Below are 21407 nucleotides of genomic sequence, written 5' to 3' on the forward strand. Positions count from 1 at the left end.
TGTTTTCAGAATCATCTTGTAGCGCACAGTTTAGCTGTAAAATGAGAAAGTTTGTGAGCCAGCAGCCATGTTGAGATCAAGTTGAGGACATATCAAGCACCGCCCACAGCCAATAGGAACGCTCTCTCTCTCTCTGAAATGACCTGTGATTGGTAAAAGTCTCCCGTCACGGGCTAGATTTTCTAAAGCCTGAAGACAGAGCCATGAGGAGGAGCAGAAGTCTAGTTTTCTCTCAGAACACTTGAATTACAATATGCTGAAAGGTTATTATGGAATTTCTGCCCAATGATGCCAAAAAAGTGTTGCCTACTGAAGCTTTAACAGTCTCAAACAGCAGAAAGTCCTCACACACCTCACTGAAGGTAAAAGTTCCTCAGTAAATGCAGAAGCCACCGCTGGAATATCCACCATGAGCATGTTAATATTTAGCATGTTAACCAGACCCAGCATGGTGGTGCATTAAACCAGTTATTAAGGTACAATAATGCTAATTATAACCACACACCTGATGAGATCCTCAGTTTGATTGTGCTTGAAGTACTAGCTCGTGAACCTCAACGCCAACATTTATAATGTTATCATTTCCGGAGTGCAGTGTCTGCAGACACACCTGTTGATTTATCTCCTTCCTCCTGGTCCATTCTCACACCGATGCGACTTGAAATGTAGCGAAGTACGATACTAAAGTACTTATGTAAAAATAATCACATGTTTTAAAATAAACTCAAAAAGTAGCCCTAAAAGTACAAAAAAAAAGACTTTGTTACAGTAACGAGAGTAAATGTAATTTGTTACTTCCAACCCTGCCTTTAAGCCTACTGTCCAGACAGCTTGTCGACACCTGAAATATTGAAATATTGCCAGAATCTGTTCATTTCTTTCTATCCGATATTGAAAGTTTGATCCATGCACATACTGTATTTCATAGCTTATCTTTGTCATCCACATCAATCAATTCAGACAGCTATCCAAACCAGAAAATGTGCGCACATCGCAGCGATTTGCTGTCCGTACATGAGAGCCAAGACCTCTCATTCTGGCTTTCAAATCACCTGAATGGACTCGCTCTTTGCTCTTTGCACTTTGCATCCTTTCAGACCACACAATGAAGGCCTATAGGCTATTGTAAGGTTTCACACTAATAGCGGTTCTAGTGCACTGCCAATGGGTCGCCACTGGGACCATAGAAATCTGTAGCACACTGTTGCTCTGTATGTTTTATGACTTGAAAGAAAAAAGGGATAAAATTCATAAAAGAAAACATTACAGAAATTAGCATTGAACATGTCAGACCAGCCTGAGGTGATGCAACAGTGTCATTGCTAAAATTCTTAAATTCCAGTATGTATAACAAATGACTATTATTTTATGTTTAAGTATTTCCAGTACTTAAAGTGGCAGTAGGCAACAATTTTTTGGCATCATTGGGCAAAAATTCCATAATAACCTTTCAGCATATTGTAATTCAAGTGTTCTGAGAGAAAACTAGACTTCAGACTTTAGAACATCTAGCCCGGGACGGGAGACTTTGACCAATCACAGGTCATTTCAAAGAGAGAGAGAGAGAGAGCGTTCCTATTGGCTGTTCTCCAGCTGGTGGGCGGTGCTTGGTATTTCCTCAACTTTATCTCAACATGGCTGCCGGGTCTCAAACTTTATCATTTTACAGCTAAACAGTACACTACAAGATGATTCTGAAAACATTTTATGCGAGAAATAGACATTACAGTAACAAAATATTGATTCATATTTGATCGGCGCTGACTAGTTTGACTGTTTGATCGGAGCTTGCGAGTGATTGACAGCCGGCTCTCATAGACAGCAGCTGGACGGCAGACTCCAGATCAGCTGTGACTGCTTGTTTTCCTCCGGTCTGTGAAATCTTGCAGATGCCGTTAGGAGCACCGGAAGAACACGGGCGGACACAGAGGACACGGAGGCACATGATTTTGTTCAGATTACCTGTCTCATACACTATTGTCAGGATATATAGTTATAAAAATAACTTTTTTTAATCATATTTGCTCCATTTCTACCCACTGCAGCCTTAAGTAGCCTATTTCTTTTTTCATTTGAGATGAAACGCTTTTTGTTTCCATATGAGTCAGATATACGATGAACCTGCACAATGGTTCTTTCTCCTTTCAAGCCAGTGGGAGAAGGCACGGTGTCAAGGTAATCGCCCCCACAGTGACCTCTATAGTGCTCTTCCAGTGAGGAAACCCTCTACACTTTGGTGCCCTTTGCTATGTTTCTCTAGCAGGTGAATGGCGTGGGAAGAGGAAGAGAGAGGAGCTTTCTAGTCCTTGTGATGAGACCACCCTGAGGTCACTGATTAAAGTGGAGGCACCAATCAGTGAAATTATGAGAGTTCATTTCCTGTTGGAACACATTGCAGCTCCAGGGTGCCACGTTGACCATCACTGTAATCCAAATCAGAATTGGTTATTACACCTTGACCGAAAAATAAACTCACTTAAACCAAACACGTTTTCACTTCAATGTTTTTATTTATCGCGCAACATAAAACAATATTGTGGTGTTTTTTTACCACATACACTATGTATTCACATAATACACCATACAGCTACAAAGAGAGAGAGACTGAACAAAAACACTTTTTTTTACATACTGCATCCTTGACATGAAAATAAAGAACCAATAACAATCCTAAAACTCAAAAAGGAATGTAGCTGCCAGTTGTGGAGGTTCGTTTGAATTTCTTTCTTTTTTTTGTACGGGCCAGGGTCCAAGTCTCTATCCCAAATTTGGAGAGTGTTCATTAAATTAGGTGTTCGATAGACTTCTAAAAGTGGGCCATACACAGTGAGATGCATATGTATATCTATGTGTGTGTGTGTGAGAGAGAGAAAGACAAAATATACAAGGTGTGAAGAATAAGAGAGGGGTTGAGTAAAGGAAGTGCATGACCAGGGAGAGGAAGAGGAAGGGAGGCAGTACACATGTTATTCTTGTATTGTTCAAATATCTTAGCATTCAGTTAACATGAACATGTACAACATACTCAAAAGATCATTTCAATAGCCTTTGGTACTTGCGCTGTACCAAACGTGAAACCCAGATAACAGTCTTCATATAATATGATTCTATATCTCATCCTAGTTTTAATGAGTTCAAGTACAATATGGAATGAATATTAATAGAGAATGTAATCAACTGTTTGAGTGCCCCCCCCCCCCCCACCCCCCCTTTGCCCTCAAAAAGAGATGTAAATTTGTAGCATCGTAACAAAAGACTTTTCATAAAGTCAGCACCAGGGCAGCTTCCTCATCCTGGGAAACTGCTTGAATCAAAAGTATACTTCTCTTGACATTCGAAGAGCTCAGAAAAATATTTGTGGTAATCATTTATCCCTCGCATTTTCTTTTTTTTTTTACACAGTGAATTTTTTAGGTGTGGCATCATAGCACCGGCTGACCGACCCCTCCCCCCATCTCGGTATACGTGCTCGGGAGGAGGCGCCTCTCATGAGAACCATCCACCAAAATAGTGAGACATTTAGAAATTTACAAAGTTATTAAGATATCATATACACTGTATCCTCAGCACCCGTTGTTAGGCAAGTGTGTGTGTGTGTGTGTGTAATGTGGGCCATGCATTATGGTTAAAGAGTAAAATGGGGCTGTTACTGTACCAGTCCCAGCACCTGCACCAGTCCAACTACTGCTGGCCATGATCAGTGTATCATATGATTCATTATTACAAACTAAACACAGGGGCGGCATGATTTTTATGCCAAGTTTATACTATTATGAGAACTAGAGTAGATAATGATAGATACATCTAAACAAGCAGGGAGGCAGTCTCTTACCTGATAGTCTAACACAACTGACAAAGATTGCTGGGCTATTACTCGCTAAAACATCGCCCACTGATTCACCTCAGACTGACTCTGCAACTACCAGTATATTCCAAAACACCCCCCCCCCCCCCTTTTGGATGCGGTCCTGCACATGATTGGTGGCCAATTTATAGAGGACAGCTCTACTGATATTAAGGACTAGTTCAACATTTTGGGAAAGATCGATACCACTCCCATTTCTGTACGCAGCCACTTAGCTTAGCTTAGCTTAGCATAAAGACTGGAAACAGGGGCAAACAGCTAGCTTGGCTCTGACCAAAGGTAATCTGCCTACAAACAAACGACAATTTTTACAGGAGGTCATGTGCCAGACCAGCCCAGTCGCACAGCAGTTAGTGAGATAGTCATGAAATTTAATGTATTGATTCGTGTACATAAGACACAAATTTAAATTTTTTTTGTGACGGTCAGCAAAAAATCAATTCGTATGTAATCCACGTAATTGTGAACCGGGGAGTATAGAGAGCGGCGAATGCCGCATAGGGAGGAGGTCGGGGTGGATTGCCCAGGAAACCACTGTTCCTTGTGAAACCAGATGTCAAAGTCGATTTATTTGTTACGTAACTTCCGTACTTAAGTTACCCCACTTCCGATGTATTTTAACCCAAACCACGATCTTTTTCTAACCCTAAGTAGTTTCTGTCAAGTAACTTCCATACTTAAGTTACGCCACTTCCGGTGATATTTTAACAGAAACCGCAATCTTTTCCTAAACCTAAGTAATTTTGTTGCCTAGCCAAGTCGATCTCTTCCTAAACCTCACTAAGTAGTTTTATTTTGAAAAGACTGGAGCGGAAATTGACACGGGCATCACGTGTTGCTGGACATTCATAGGAAAACGCACAAAAAAAAGGGAAATTCGTGTCTATGTACACGAATCAAATAGATTAAATTTTCTGACTATTTCATGAACTGCGTTAGACTGTGTTGGCCAGACAAGGTCTTGACTGGGAGCAGTGACTTCCTGTAGTCCCTGCTGGTTGCCTAGTTACCTGCAAGGAATAGTCTGACATGTAACTTTGTTTTTTGAACGGATTAAACAAACGAGATGTAATGTGTTAGTGAGCTGTAGAGGTGCTGGTAGGTGGATTTTGTAACCTGTTCACAGAGCCAGACTGACTGTTTCCCCCTATTTTTAGTCTTTATGCTAAGCTAAAGCTAACCGGCTGCTGGCTCCAGCTACATATTTATCATACAAACATGGGAGTGGTATCAATGTTCTCATCTAACTCTCAGCAAAGAAAGTGAATAAGCATATTTCCCAAAATGTCAAACTACTCCTTCAAACAACAAACAGCACATATCAGGTTTCTGGCTACCTTTTTTACATTAGTCCTTAGCTTACTGCCAGTAGATCACTGATGTTGAGTACCACGTACAACATTTTTTTTTTCAAGCTTAAATTGAAATTTGACTTTGCCATTAATTTGTGTTAAGAGAGTTTCTCTTGGGACACCTGCTGTAAAATGTCAAAACAAATAATTGCTGTCAAGCAGATGAGCTTTTTCTAAAACTCTAAAATTCACACTTTTTGTAGGTATGAGGTTTTGGTGAGACAACTGCAACGCGGGGGATCCTCCAGTTATTTTGACTGTCGTCAGTGAGTAGGTCAAGTGTGTCGTCATGTTACATAATCGGGCTAATGAATTTGTTTTTAGAAAGTGACAGGTCTCTGTCAGTTACATGCTGACAAAGGGGTACAGTACTTACGAAAGCAAAACAGCAGTGTTACTAAGCACACATTTACACACAACACGTTGGGACCAAAGTGTTGTTCACTGTTGTTGAGGGCTGTCAGAGACTTCAAAATACCCCCTTTGTCATTCATGGTTTAGTTACTATCCTCACCAGTTAAATAATCTTACCTAAATATTTTAATATTTACATTTTTATCTCTCTCTTGAGAAAAAACAAAAAACAAAAACAAAAACAAAAACAAAAACTAAGCTTCAAGTTGTCAATAATCGGCTCTTTCTTTTTGTCATTAAAATCAAGATTAAAAGTGCTTTTATAAATCTTTTCTTCTCTATGTACAATTTGTATTAGCTATATAAAAAAAGATGAAAAAAAAACAAAAAACAATAACATCAAAGACAATCATTATCATCATCACCATGTAGTAATAAATAAGAGTAAAAAAAAGGAAGTGGAAATGAGTGTGGAGATCTAGAGCTCACAAAGGGACATATGCGTGATTCTCTGCCCTCAGTAGCACGTTGTTGATTGTGACCAGTGTCTCTACAGCGTGAGGTAGAGAGCTGGAGACCCTCGGGAGAGCTAACAGGGTCTTTCACAGATGACCAGGGCTTTGAACCAAACAACCACCCAGCAACCAGGAGTCAGCCTGTATCCAATTCTATCAGTCGCTCATTTTCATTTTCGACACATTTAAACCATGCCACCGCTTGAATGCAGTTATTCAAATGGTCACATGGTTGATGCCTGAAAACAAAAAGGAGTGATTCAGGGGATTCTATCCAGGCTATCAAATAGTCTCTCTCTTTGGCTTTTCTCTTTCACACACTCATGTATTTGAGTCATTCACACACACACACACACAGGCAAAGTGAGAGATTCATTGATTCTAAGCACTTGGATTTGGCGCCAACTCCCAGAAGCAACAGTCATTTTCCTACGTCTCCCTTTAGCTCTCAGCACTATTGTTTTTCTCGTTGAATGGGTTAGCAACAATGCACTGAATGACTGTGCTTTCTCTGCCCTGTACAGTGTACTTTGTTTGAGACAAAACCACTTTGTCACAAAACAACTTCAAAAGCACCTTAAAATGGAACCAGTTCTCGAGCCCGATGACGGAGCTGCAAACCACAAGGCGGCCACTTTGATTGACTGGCTCTGTGGTGCCTGCGGAAGGACACGCCTCCCTCTGCTCGAAGATGGCAGCACCATGCAGAGGGAGGAGTGGGCCCTTCACAGTAAATCAAGTGTAATAGGAGAGCACCGGAGTGTATGTGTGTGTAGGAGCACCAAAAGCACCGATGTGCCAACACTGTTTCCTTCTGCTTGAACCTTTGTGCCCGCAAGGGGACAAAGTTCAGCTTTACCTGGAGCTGCTTTGGTGAGGCCCATCCGTGGTCAGAAAACAGGGTGTGAGATCCCCCTCTACTGGCCATGGATGGTTACGGCAGCAAGGTGAGGCTTCTACTGGCTTTCTGAATGGATCTCAAGTGCTTGTAGGTTTGTTTGTACACACCACTTTGAAATGGCAGACACTGCTGCCATCTAGAGTTTACACTGGGAGGTGCTCACCCCCTACTTGACTGTTATAGGAAGATAAAGTGTGCCACCTGTTCCATCTCTATGTGGTAATTGCAGATCTGGCTCAAATGGCATTTGCAAATAGTATCACTGATTTTGGCCTCGGTGGAGTACCAGATATGTGCAGTTTGAACACAGCAAAGGAACGCATCTGTAAGAAAATTTCCAGCACCGATGTCTTCAAGCAATAATTCCCATCATTCTGATACTTCACCTCAGTCAAAACAGATTTGCTTGCTAATACTAGATGAGCCAGGTTAAAGTTAGAGCACCTAAGTTCAGCATCAAGTGCCATGAAGAGTATAGCGGAATGAAAACCAATCAGAGCTGGAAGTTGAGCACCGGTCGAAAGCTGAAGGGGTGCAGAAGAGGAGGAGGAGCGCGTCATCTGACGACAAGAGAAGCAGCAACTTTTTTCTCCAAATGTGGTTTAAAGGGCAATTGCAATTATTTTTAACCTGGGCATTATTTTCCCTACTTTTTGCATCTCTCTCTGTTTTGTTCATAACTTTAGAGGTCAGTTTTAGCCTTCAAAGGGCTCTGCACACAGCAAACAAACACTTGAAACCAAGCGCTGCTCTTCAGCTGCGTGCACGTAATATCAAAGAAGCAGCCTCCATTTGGAAGAATCCTTTCATGTGGTCTACTTCTTACAGTGGCCACATCAAAAAGGCATGGTATAATTTATTTGTATCAGTGCAAATACAACTGATGATTGTGGATATACACTCTACTGCTTTGACAGCTGACTTTGGTGGAGCTCTGTCTTTCCTTTCTTCTCTCTTCTGTTTTTGTGTAGACCGTAATATAGTATATTCTATTTGTACAGAATGCTGGGAGGCTGAAGTGCACTGATTTTCCCAGCTAACGGGAAAAAATCTGAAATGACGCAAATACCGACATACAGGAAATGTAAGTTCCAGGCAACAGAAAATATAAAAATGGACGTTTACAGGCTCTTTTGTGTATTAGACTGCAGTGCTGCTGGTAAACGAAATCAATGTCAGCCAGAGCAATGACAGTTTAAACAAAACTAGAAAATAGAGGCCCAGGTTGATAATAATTGTAATTATCCTTTATGGAGGGCTAAACTGCCTTAAAATCAAAGATACATATCTGTATATTGTATAAATAGAGATAGGTATCCAAGGCAAGCCAACTGGACGCACATATGATCACTGTAATATTGATTTGCTGTCTTGCCAGGCAGATAATGGCTCCTCCTCAGCTGGAAGATTGACAAGAACAAAGAAATTCAGAAACAGAAGAAAAAAAAAAAAGGGTACACGTTTTCCAAACATGGAAAAAGCAATTGTCTGAGTCTGACTGACTCAGGCTGATTGATTTAAAAAAATATATAACCAAAAACAATCACATCATTAATAATAACATTAATGAAAACAGCAATAATAAAAAAAAACAAGTCTTCATTATAATAATACCTGTAATAACAACATTGACAGTAACAATAGCAATCATAATAATATTGATAATAATAGCAATAATTAGAATCATTAAAATTCTATGAACAAGAAAAAGCAATGGAGTTCCTCTCCAGGGAAGAGAGAGGAAGAGCACCACAGGCAGTGTGTCTGAAGCCCAAACCACTGCCTGACATGAGGTAAAAAACAATAAAAATGTCCCCTCCTCCAAGTGGACTGCGGAGGGGGGCAGGATGGAGAGATGCCAGCTGCCAGGACGGCTGAGAGACATTCATCCTGCTCATCGCTCTCTCCAGCCCTCCACTGCACCACTCTGTAGCTATCAGTCTGTTTGTGTCTGTCTGACCTCACACAAAGTGGCTGTAGGGCCCAGTGAGACGGGTGAAGGCATAGGGAGACACAGTAACCATAGAGGAGGTGTGGAACGTGGGGGCTAACCGCGTCACTGGCCCCTCCCTCTTGTCTTTAGATTGTCCAGGTCCTGGACTGGCACCTGCCCCCGTAGCCCCCCACTTGCGTTTCTTCCCGAGGGCCTTGATGTCTTCCTGGGAGAGGCCGAGGAGAGCCGCTTCCTGCTGCCTCTGCAGCGCACGCTCTGCCAGCAGCTTCATTTTGGCCTCCCACATCGCCAGGCCGTGCACGGGCTGGTTGAGGTTCTTGTGCTGGTAGAAGACCAAGGAGATACGGGTGGGGTGGGAGCGATCGGGCTTTTTGAGCGGAGTGGTAGCATGTAGCTCCCGACGGGCACATTCAATCAGGATGGAGCCATGAGCTGGTGCTACCGCTACACCACCAATGTTGGGATCCAGGAAGTTGTGCTCACTGTCAGACCACTCCTCATCGTCGTAGTCCTCGCGGCCCTTGTTGCTCTCGACGTCACTCTCAGCACGGCTGGGATTCCAGCAGGCCTGATCTGACTGCAGCAGGGCATCAGGGAAGAGGCGACCCTCAGGGGCAGGGGACGGGGTACTGCCTGCAAATGAACCTCCACAAGACTTCCAGGCCTTCTCTTGGAGCCCAAGGGGAGTAGAACACCGGCTTTCCCCAGTCTTGGACCATATCTTGTCAGGGTAGGCTCCTGCAGGATTGCTGTGCTTCAAACCAGGGCTATATATCGCAGGCCCCATTGCCCAAGGATTCGGCTGAGGACTAGGAGCAGGGCTGGCCCAGTGCCTGGGGGTGCCTGGGCCTGGGGTGCCTGGCTGTGGTGTGACTGAGCCTGAGTGAGAGCTGCCAGGCTGTGGTGTACATAGGTGAGGGGTGGAAGGGCGTGTGGACACTTGGTGTATGTTACCTGGGAGAGCTGTGACTAGGTGAGGGGACGGAGATGGAGAGGGATGCATCTGGAGTGATGGCGATGGGGCAGGGGAAGCCATCAGGGCATTTGAGCCAGGGTAGGATGTCCACTGCTGGGGGTAAGGAGAGGGCTGCCGCTGCTGGGGATGCTGGTGAAACTGCTGCTTGTCTGAGTTCATCAATGAGGCTTCAAGACTTGGTTTAGAGTTCAGATGGCCTTCCCAGTTGGTGGGAACGATACTTCCATTAAGCTTGTGCCCTGGCCAGGCCGCAGGCTGGAGGATGTTGCTAGGTGTGTTGGCACCAGCCTGGCTATGCACTATGCCTTCATAGACTGGCACATCTAGAGGCTCCTGTTTGATGACTGGAGTGCCTCTGTTGGAGGAATCAGAGCAGACAGAAGAAGGACGGGACTGGTTGTAGTCTGCAGGCTGGGTGTAAGCGCTGTGGTTTGGTTGGTTGGCTTGCTCTGGGTGGCTTGGGTAGGCCTGGGCCAGTCTGGCCTGAAGGGTCTGGATATCAGGCTTCATGTCAACCTGGACAGCCTTGCTGCCAGCTTTTGGCAAAGAGCTATTTCGACCCTCGTACGTCCTCAGCTTAGGGCGGAAAAGTGCATTGGCGGGGTAGTTGTAGTAGCCATAGTGCATTGCAGGCAGATTGTGATGGTAACCGTTTACTGGGTCTGGTGCAGAGGGCTGGCCAGTTGGGGGGAGGCCTCCCCTTGCATAGTAGGCAGGGTGTGGATAGATGTTGTTGAATGGGTCTGCTGCCTGCACAGGGTATCCATCTATTGATCCGTTGAAGGGCTCCTTCTTGATGTTGGGCTTCACCTCTTGTTTTATAATTGCTGAAGGTTTGACACAAAGGAGAGGTAAATTACAAACTTAACTTCAAATGCAATTCAGTTTTTAATTGTTTATGTCTTCTGTTGCATTGGAGATCTGTTACACACCGACTGCAGGTTAGGGTTATGGTAAATGCATTTTAAGCTACCAGACAAGGCCCCAAGTCAAGTAATTTATAACAAGACTTGGTCAAAACTGAGTATATGGCTGGACCGTCTGTGAATTTGTGGCTAACTTGTTACACAAATAGTCATGTCTATAATATTAAATCCAGAGGAACATGTCCATCAGGTTCAGGCGAGGACACTAGGGGACGCGCTGCTCCGCTCAACTTGCTGTTCAAGCAGTGACGTACCCACTCATTGAATGTACCTGATTGGTCCCTGGTTTTCTGCTTGCCGATTCAAACAGGAAACAACACTGCGGCCTGCTCGTAAACTTTTTGTTATTCCGTCAAAACAATCCACCAAAATCTACTTCTGAAAACATTTCAAGTGAGAAATACGCCACTGCTGAATCTTGTTTCAGTTTAGAACTATGTCGCTAAGTTTGACAGCTTGGTCCAAGTTTCGTGAGCCAGACGTGTCGTGCTGGACGGGCTCATTTGCATAAAGTTGAGATTTTTCAACTTTATGCAAATACAGACCCTCTTCAACTCGCCGCAACACTCCCACATGACACAACACAAGACGGATCCTTTCTAACCATAACCCTCTTGCGCCGGTGAGTGGAACTGCTGACACGCCCCCCCCCAAAAACGTAAACAAAGTACTGTTCCCGCCTTTTCATTTTGAAAGAGCAACGGCCAATGAGGAAACTCTAACATTCGGCTGAGCAATCATGTAACTTCATCACTCAGACTTTTGCGTTTGTAGGGCTGGCTGGCCCTCTGCGGTCCAGCCAATAATTGGCCTTACAGTCTGGACATCTGTTGAACACAATCAAAGTACATTATGAGTTACACAAAAACAAACAACTAACCTTTATTGCCTTGGGGTTGAGGGGAACCGGTGATGCAGACCTCAGCCTTGACCACTGTTTTCTCTGGCGTCTCCCCTGCCTGCTGCATGAGTTTATTTTTCTTCTTCTCCGAGTTGGCCTTCTTGGCCTCCAGTCTGCGCTGTCGGCAGGACTTGGCAGGTTCGGGCAACTTGCGTACCTCGCGGCGGAAAGCCTGAAGCACGTGGATGGCTCCGGACTTCATCTTGAGACGCTGGGCCTCCTCACTGCCAAACTCATCGGTCTGGGAGACCCTGTAAAGAGGCAACACATGAAGCTGCTCATCCTCAGGGATCTCCTTCACCGAACGGTTGTCCTCCTTAGTCAAAGTGCACACCTAACAGAGAGAGAGAGGGAGAGCAAGATGTAAACTGTTCCAAGCTACGAAATATCAACACTTATTATTTTACTTATTCACACAAAACAACAATATTATTCACATCAAAATACCTCCAAAAAGCACAAACTTAAGAGTATGGTGAGTGATCTTACCACTGTGCAACCATTGTAGAGGTTGTGCTGGTCCTTGTGAGCGTGGGCACAGAAGTCCATGCAAGCAGTGACTCCAGAGAATGGCCGGCCTTCCTTCGAGCCCAGCCTGCAGTCTGGAGCTTTCGACTCCGTCTGGCACTGAGGAAGAGGACAGAGATAACTTTATTTCCTTTCCTTTTTTCACTTCACAGGTGTGAAATGTCATATTGTCAGTCCCCGTCAGTAGATTATTTTCTGTTTCTCAGTGTTTGTGCAAAGTGTTATTTTGTGACATCCAAAGTCTTGATGGTCTGGTGTACAGTACTACTGATTGTCTGTGAGGAAAATGACAAGTGTAGTTGGTAGCGGCATGAGATTGTTACTGTGTAAAGTCTGTGATGGGTATTTGCTGGGGCTGTAACAGTTTGTGTATTCCTACCAAACCATCACAGTCAAGAGCACACAGCTGCACACAGAATACACGCAATGTAGATTGATGTAAACGTAATGTGGAACCACGTTTCTCAAGTGTCAGCTCCGCCCGAAAACTTCTAGCCGCATATTTTTAGCAACATATGCTGAGGTTAGCACAACAAGCTGATTGGCATGCTAGTCAGTCACATTATGGCGAGCACAGAAGAAACGCCGAAGCTGGAGGACCCGCCTGCGGGTTCCTGGTCAACAGCAACGGAGGGAGAGTTGTGTATAACACAAGGTAGATGTGCAGGTGTGTCGGCATTCCTCCACCGGTTTAGGGGATGTGAATGGAAACACAAAACATTCGACGGCATCACCCAGATGTTCCGATCACTGGGGTGATAAATGTTTGGGGGCTTTGAATGTTTAAATATAGCCAACGGTGGACTAATTGAAACACTCCGCCTAATGTACATGTTTTATTTTTCTTTTATTATTCTATGTATTTTGTACTTTCAGTTGACCTGTTGCCTTTTGGGAAAGGGTTTGTTCAGTGTTTGTGCAGTGTAATACAGAAGTGTTTAAGATTTTCCTTAAATATTATTATGAAAATAGTTTACCAAAGTTGCCAGTTGGCAAAATGCTACCTCAGTCTCCAGCAAGAGGATTGTGTCTTTTATCCGCTGTATAGAACTCACACCGAACCGTGACTTTGGTGTACCCTTACACCCCTAGTGTTTGCCTTTACAACAAACCTGGTTACTGTAGGCCTGTGGCGCCAGCTGCTTGTACAAAGGAGCCACCTCAGTTGCCAGATGCTGGAAGTTATCCCTGAGTTTGTCCTCCTGACGAGCACAAACATAGATCACAGGTCAAAACAATACACAAAGCCATATAGCTATAAAACGGAAGCTCAAGATTACAAAAGTGACTCGAAAATAAAATGAAAAAAAACCTTCATAACTAGCATTGATATATTCCTGTATAATAATGCTATATAACAAGTGGCTTTGAAGTGACGAGTACCTCTTCAGGGTGATCTCCTTGAAGCCTGAACTTGCGCGGCATCTTGCTTCGGGCGTACTTACAGCCATTAAAGTACATACTCCAAGAGCAGCCAAAGGAGAAGGAAGCACCACAAGACTCACTGTCCTTGCCTTGACACGCACAGGTACGACTGCAGGGGGAGACAGCGAGCATGTTCTCAGTTTCATGTATAAATGATGTGTAACCCGTGCATGCTTTACATCATGTGTGCACTATATTTCAACTGGGCTGAGTGGGATATAACTATGTGGCAGAGAAAACTGTCTATGAAGAAATTTGGGCAATATTTCATTTGGAGCATTAACATGGTCTGGCCTCTTAGAAGTGCCATAAAGCAAACATCTTTTTATTTTATCTTACATTTATATATGTTTAGACATATAAAATGTGACCTACTCACATGCCATCATTTAATAGATTAATACAGTTTCTAGTATATAACTAGTGTAATAACACAGAGGCTACTAGGAGGGAATAAAACTTGTTTTCTAACCCTAGATGGTGAATGGTGGCTAAACCAGGTTAAACAAGGGTGTGTCAACATCCATTCATGGCTATTGCGGGAGTGGGATGTATGACATGGACAATGTGTACACGTCAATGTTTGTTTTTGTGCATGCACACATTATTTGGCTTAAATTTATTTACTTTTTCCATGTCACAGATGCCCACATGAGCACAGATTAGGACCCCCACTTGAAGGTTTGTTCAATAAACCAATAATATTTTAGCATACTTTCATTGGTGTCTTTGTGAAAGTTCTGATGAAGATAAAATAGTTTAAAAAATAACTCCTACAGGTGCAGAGAAGGTACAGCAATGCAATATAATGATGGAATACCCACAACCTGCCTGCTCTCTCCACATCCACAAACTAGTATGTTAGAAACCCAGTGACAAAGAGTACCCGTGAGCTACTCACTCATCGTTGAGGCCACAGCGTCGGCTGGTGGGGTTGCCGTATTTGGTGAGAGTGCCACTGAGCTCGTGGTACAGCTTGTCAGCCAGGGCCCTCGGGACACCTTCCCAGGCCATAATGAGGATGATGATGACAGCGTTGGCACAGTGGTGGCCTGCACGCTGTCGCACCAAACACAGCAGCTTCTCCGTCTCGCTGCCACGACGGATCACCTGACAGGAAACAGCTCATCATTATTTTAGCTTTTGCTCGTCCAGGGGAGGTTATGTACAAACACACCATGGCTTTTTACCGGTAGCAACACCTTCATTTATGCTCACTAAGTAATACAGAATTACATACTCGCAACTAAAATAATTGCTACTTAGTAGGGCTGGACAATATATTGATATAATATCGATATCGTGATATTTGATTTTTTCCATATCACCTAGCCCTACTGCTTAGTAATAAACATTTTTGCATACAGAGCAGTCACTTTTAGATGGCCAATGCTTTTTTGAAATACTGAACAAGACACAAAGAGATTGATGTTTCTGCATTTTGGAAGGATATATGATACCTGTACTGAAATCTGACCTGCTGTGGTGACTGGATACCAATACCTAAAGCTGCTTATTAGGTATGCACCGATACCGATACCAGTGTCAGGTAGCGGGTCCGATACTGTACTCATGTACTCATACTTGTACTCGCAAAACGGCTCCAATATAACAGCACCGATACCACATTACTTTCACTCCACCTCCCCGACGGTGCGGGCGAGACGGGCCGGTGGTGCACCCGACCCCGCGGGGCCGGGATCCCACCTCACCCGGCGTGTGTCGGCCCTCTCTTTCATTGCGCCACGGGGTTTTGCTTGAACCCTCTGATTCGTTAGACTCCTTGGTCAGTGTTTCAAGACGGGTCGGGTGGGTTGCAGACAACGGCGCAGACCCCTGGCGCCTTTTACGTGGGCCGAGCCTCGTCCTGGCAACGTGGTCGACAGTTGCACCGTGAGCAGGGGTCGTCCCCGGCGGGGAGAGAGGGCGCAGCGAGCCCTTTGGTCCACGGTGCGGCCAGGTCCAGGCATGGAGCGCTGTAAAGCTGCGGCCGTGAGCCACCTTCGCCCCGAGCCTTTCCAAGCTGACCTAGAGCCGGTCGCAGCGCATCGCCTCGTATGCGGGACTCCCCAGCCTGCCATGTGTCGCTCACACCCTCCAGCTGGCTGTTAATGAGGGTCTTTTGGCACAGAGAAGTACCCGTATCAGTACTCTGTATCAGCAAGTACCCAAATGTAAGTACTTGTACTTGTACTTGTACTCGGTCTGAAAAAAAGTGGTATCGGTGCACCCCTACTGCTTATGATGCTATAGGTTGAATACACTTAGCTGGAGAGTCTCATATTATAAAATATACTAGTGCACAAAGAATGTAAATAACCAACATTTTGCCACTCATAATCTAAATATCTGATTCCTCAAAACAGTTTTTTTTCTACCAGAAAAAATATTGATATGTGTAAGCCTGCTCTCTTTCACTTTTATTATCTCTACACTCCCCCTTTCTCTCTGTCTCCAGCACACAGCCACACTCCCCACTCCTCTCTCCCTCAGTGGGATGGCTGTTTGAATCCATAAAGTCATTAGCAGGATGTGTCAGGGGTGACACGGGAGGTGAGGCTGGACAGTTGTTACAGAGTGAGACCTCCTACTTATTTACTCACTGTGGGTGACAAACTTGGCTGGGTGTCTCCCCAGGACCCCTCATTATACACACACACACACACACACACTGCATAAATCTGTTGTTGATTGGCTGTCATTGTTGTCAGGTGGGACAAAAGTCCAAAACATCTTTTTCCTCTCTCTCACTGAAACACAATCAGGCTTTGACTGATCTGTTGACAGACTGTCAAAAATGTTATTTTTGAGAGTCATGGGCTGTTATTTTAAAACGCAATAAAAGGAAAAAAGGAAGAAACCTTGACAATACCAAGTCTTCCAAGACAATTGCTTCTCAACCCATTGCAGTGACTTACGTTGAAAGTTATGCATTGTAAGGCTCTTTCAGAACTTCAAACACATGGCAGATGTGATGTGACGCGATGCTACTTACCCACTTAGCAATAGGACATCCTCGTGAGCTCTTTCCCTCTCTGCCTGTGTACACCACCTTCTCAATCCGGACGGCATCCCCCTTCTCTCCGTACCTACACAGGAGGAGAAACAATTTAGTTATTTTAAAGTTCATCCACTTGAGCAGTTGGGTGTTTGGAGACAGAATAGAGTGCTACAGGAATGAGTCCTAAAACCCGGAAACGATTAAAGTGCTAAAATTCCAGTTCCCTCCTCTGGAAGTCGATGAGGTCTGTGGTTAACACAAGCTTAAGAGATTTGAACGTTTTGTTCTATGACATAAAATACATCAATAAATACCCCACTGGTGAATTTTGAAGCTTTTATGTGTCTTAAAAAAAGGCGGTTGCTAACAAGTGGCTAAATGAGACTACTAAACGTCATCACCTTGACTCGTCCGCCTTTACAGCCTCGTTGCGTATACTCGCGCTCATGCGACCGTGGTGTAGTTCGCTTATAGTCCTAACGTTAGCTTTGTACTTCTGCCGATTGCATTTACGCTTCAACAAGTCATAAAGTGGTGTTCATTTGTGAAGATTGTCTTGCTGAACAAAAACGTTCAAGTATCATAAACGTGTGTTTGACACAGAGCTAATTTCTGCAATAATCCAAAACCCAATGGAAAAATCCGATTGGCTTGTTGTGAAGGAACTCAGGGCGATGCTAACTTCCTGGTTGGCCTTCAAAAATACGTCATCCCTGTGGCTTCTCCTCAGATCAGATAGCCCTGTTGCCTGACTTTGGAGCTCTGACACGCCATGCTGACATTCAAGTGACCTAAACCCAATCACACGCCGTTGTCTTTCCTGTGTGTCAGGGCCCTAATAGCCACCAAGCCGACCTCAAAGAATTTGCTCACTGACTGATCCCACACTTTGCATCACTTCTAGTGGCCTCAGAAAAGTTGCACTCGAACACACAACAAAAACTACACCTGACAGCCAGTTGACCAGCAATATGGATGTGTGCTCTGCGGCTGAATTCACAATCCTAAAACAGTCTTATGCTCAACATAAAAAAAAAAACAGGAAAAGTGTGGAATTATTAATTTACTGAGTCGAACAATCTGACAGCTCAGATTAAAGCTGCAGACAATAACTTTGAGCAAATGTGATAAAAACATATTTTTATAAAACTGTCACTATATCCTGACAGTAGTACATGAGATAGACAATTTGTGAAAAAAATATTCTTGATCCTCTGTGTCCTCCTGTGCTTCTAATGGCATCTGCAAGATTTCAACGCGCCAGAAGAAAAAACAACCAATCAGAGTCAAGGAGTCTCAACAGCAGCTGTCAATCGCTGCTCACAAGACTTGCAAACTCTGATCAAACGGTCAAACTAGGCGGCGCTGATCAAATATGAATAAAGATTCTGTTACTGTTACTGTGGAGCAAACCTTCTCATTTTACAGCTAAACAGTACACTACAATATGTTTCTGAAAACATCTGAGGCGAGAAATAAGCATTACATTAGCAGAATATTGATCCATATTTGATCAGCGCTGCCTAGTTTGACAGTTTGATCGGAGTTCGCAAGTCTCGCAAGCAGTGAATAGAAAAAATAACTTTTTTTATCACATTTGCCCAAAGTTGGCCCTCTGCAGCTTATAACATGCTCAATTCTCCAAATGGTTGCAGATAATAGCTGTAATAGGACACAGTATTTTGGAGGTTAATCAATGATTTATTTTTATCATCAAGAGTGTTTGTTATGTTTTACGTTTTTACGTTATATTTTTAGTTTTTGCCTGTGTTGCTCTGAATCTGTGACATTTGGAAGTCTGTGGGAGTAGTAGTGTGTGTCAACTCTGACAAAGATGGGCCAACCTCAGCAGCGCTGGCTGGTGAGAAGTGTTCACAAGGCTCTGCTGAGATTCACACAAGCACGGCAGAGTAAACCAGAACCCACTAGCCTCGACACCATGCCAGCCAGAGGGGTCTTCTCTTGGAGATATTTCCGTGCTGGTGTTTGTGTCCATGAGTGCATGCTTGAGCTTATTTTGTGTACACACAAAATCTATTTCTATTTGTTTTTGTTGTGTGTGTTATGTGTCTGTGTTGAGAGATTACTTAATAGTAGACCTAATGGTATATTTTTGTAGGTCTGTTGCGGGGGGAAAGGGGGGGGTGTATAGGAGGAGGTCAGAGGTCAGAGGTTGCGTTGGAATGGGGATAGGTCATCAGAACTTGTCAGAGGTCTGCTCACAGCTCATATCAGGTTCCTGCCTGCTTGATACCTGCCATTGTGAAAACCTCAGCCCTGAGCAGATTTGGTTTGACAGTGAACACAAGGGGCTCCTGCTGAATAGGAATCACCCCGAGGAGGCTCAGAGAGTGGGAGGGGAGTGGGCTCTGTCACCATAGGGGTTTGCCTGCTGTGGTCAGGGATGGGTCAAAGGTCAGCTAGGGACACTGGGGCCTTAACTTCTTATGTCATCTCTCAAACAACAAAAAGTGGTCTCTGGCCGAACATCCCCCCCTCACTCACCCTGTTCTCTCCAGGGACTAATGACCCATTGGTCCTATTGAAATCCAGCCTCTCGGTGAATAACAGCCGAATGTGTGCCTCAGTACAATGTTCAGTACTGGTAACATGAAGCATAACACAACGAGGCATCCGGTTAAAGAAGGTTGCACCGAGTACAAGGTGTTTTTTTCCATTCTGGTTTTACAAATGTCAGTGTTCAATGTCAGAATGTGTTAACCAGGCTATGGAAAATATAGCAACTTTTCATTCATTCTTAAAAACACAGTTATATTTCAGTCAGATAGCCCAGCAATGATTCAATGATTTATAGAGGCTGTGTAGCTGCACTTTGGTTATTAAAATTACCAGCTGGGGAGCTTTCTGGTGTTCCTTCCTAAATTGATTAAATTCTAATCCTATGAAGATCAAACGGCTAAACTCAATCTGTCTTTTTATTACCAAGTCTGCTGATGCATAGCAGACAAAGTAACAACAGCTTATTGGATTGGTTTGGTGAGGCTCACCGGTTAGTACTGTACTTGAGTCCTGATGGCTAACGCTAAATGTCATCTGCTGCCTCATTTACAAAAACATAGCGCACAGACTTTTATCTTCAATTTGACTGTGAGATACGGTGCCTTCAATTGAAACTCGTGAGATTGTGCTTACAACACGGGAAGTCGTGTACACAATGTGCGTGGCGTTCAAGGTGGTTAAGTCGCGAGAACACAAACTACTAATCAACGGCAATATTAACGTTACTGTCGGTGTCTAGAAGCCACAGAGGCTAACGGTCTAGCAAGCTAGCACATGGGTAACATAATGCAGGAAATGCAAAGGCATAATGAAAAAGATGAGGCCGTTGGGAATATCAAAAATTTCCTCAGATATATAAAATGACGAAGAAAAACAATATACGACTAAAATTACAATATGTTAACTTATTATGCGCTGAAAAATGAACTTCCATGGCCTCCGCCATTTCTGACAATGTCAACATCACAAGTCGCGCCTAAACTTTCCACTTACGAGGTCGTGAATACCACGAGAGAGGGGAGCGTTCATATGGACTCTTCTCGTGAACGCGGTAAACACGACCCCATTTGAAGGCACCAATAGCCCCACTGGCTAGCTCACGTCCCCTGCTCTGCATTGCGCTCATACGGCGGTTACAGCTGATGACGCTGTCCCGGCCGACGGGCGTTGTCGCAGAAGCGTAACACTGTTGGCTCCGTCAGCACTGTTGCTGTTGTTTGCACTGTTAGCGCCGGTAAGTGCCATGTTCAGTGCCATGTTGAGAGCCGTGCGGAGGCAATAGAAATGCTCCCAATCTCGCTTTCAGCACCTTTAATTTGAAGTTTCAAACAGGGCAAATTCAACTTTGTATGTATGTTCATTATTTGCATGTAAAAACGCCAAATGTTACTGAGGACTGTTACATAATATAAATGACTGAACTTGATAGTAGTGCACAAAAAGTGGACCATTTCTATCATACTTCCCACTAAAATTTGAATTTCTCTCCTCTTTCCTTCCTTCCTTCCTTCCTTCCTTCCTTCTGTCTTCCTCTCTCTTCATCTTTCTCTCTCTCTGTGATTTGATTTATATCCTCCCTCATTCCTCTCATTCTCCGCTATCATCTGCTGCTACCCTTGTGCTTCTGCCTCTGTTATGCTGATGATGCTGATATTTCCTGTTTCTCCTACTGGATTCTGGGTCACGGATTCCCTAAGGACAAAAATGTGAGGAGGAGGGAAGGGTGGAGAGAGGGGAGGAGGAGGAGGGAGAGGCAGAGAAAGCAAGAGCATGTAGGACGAAGAGAGAAAGAGAAGAGGAAAAGACTCACCTCGTCTCCATCAGGTGTCGTATGGAGGCCACAGTAGGTCCAGATCCCAGGTGATTGTAGTAGGGCCCTTCATCTTTCTCCAGGATTTGTTCTAGAAAAAAGAGACAGTAGAGGGTGAGGAAACGGCACATAACTGGACCTGAAAAAGCACCATGGCAAATTCCACACTTAAGGTCTTTACACACCGGTAGTTGGACGAAAAAACAACACGAAAATACGATGTCTAGGGCTTTTATTGTGAAAGGTAAGAACGGAAGGAGTGGATCTGGTATGCGCTGCCTTTGTCAAGGTTGTAATAAAAGTTTGCCGTCTTGGTTTGGACTATAGAGCCTCTGTGTTGTTGTTTTATAAATATAGGCGCACTCAACCCGTCACAACG

The 21407-nt window shown here is 44.1% G+C and overlaps 1 protein-coding gene across 7 annotated transcripts in view; it reads right to left on the reverse strand.

The window, feature by feature from the left end:
• Window positions 1-2490: 2490 nt before the first annotated feature.
• The window catches only part of tet3 (tet methylcytosine dioxygenase 3), a 57330-nt gene continuing 38413 nt past the window's right edge, over window positions 2491-21407 (reverse strand). For all 7 annotated transcript variants that reach the window (XM_037779151.1, XM_037779150.1, XM_037779153.1 and 4 more), the window contains 8 exons: window positions 21029-21119; window positions 16693-16786; window positions 14599-14807; window positions 13656-13806; window positions 13385-13474; window positions 12234-12371; window positions 11724-12078; window positions 2491-10744 (listed from right to left, as the gene is read on the reverse strand). In XM_037779151.1, coding sequence (XP_037635079.1) covers window positions 8949-10744; window positions 11724-12078; window positions 12234-12371; window positions 13385-13474; window positions 13656-13806; window positions 14599-14807; window positions 16693-16786; window positions 21029-21119 — 2924 coding nt within the window. In that variant the 3' untranslated portion in view covers window positions 2491-8948. The remainder of the gene's footprint in view (window positions 10745-11723; window positions 12079-12233; window positions 12372-13384; window positions 13475-13655; window positions 13807-14598; window positions 14808-16692; window positions 16787-21028; window positions 21120-21407) is intronic.

This window comes from Sebastes umbrosus, chromosome 8 (assembly GCF_015220745.1).
Source record: "Sebastes umbrosus isolate fSebUmb1 chromosome 8, fSebUmb1.pri, whole genome shotgun sequence".
Classification (NCBI taxonomy): domain Eukaryota; kingdom Metazoa; phylum Chordata; class Actinopteri; order Perciformes; family Sebastidae; genus Sebastes; species Sebastes umbrosus.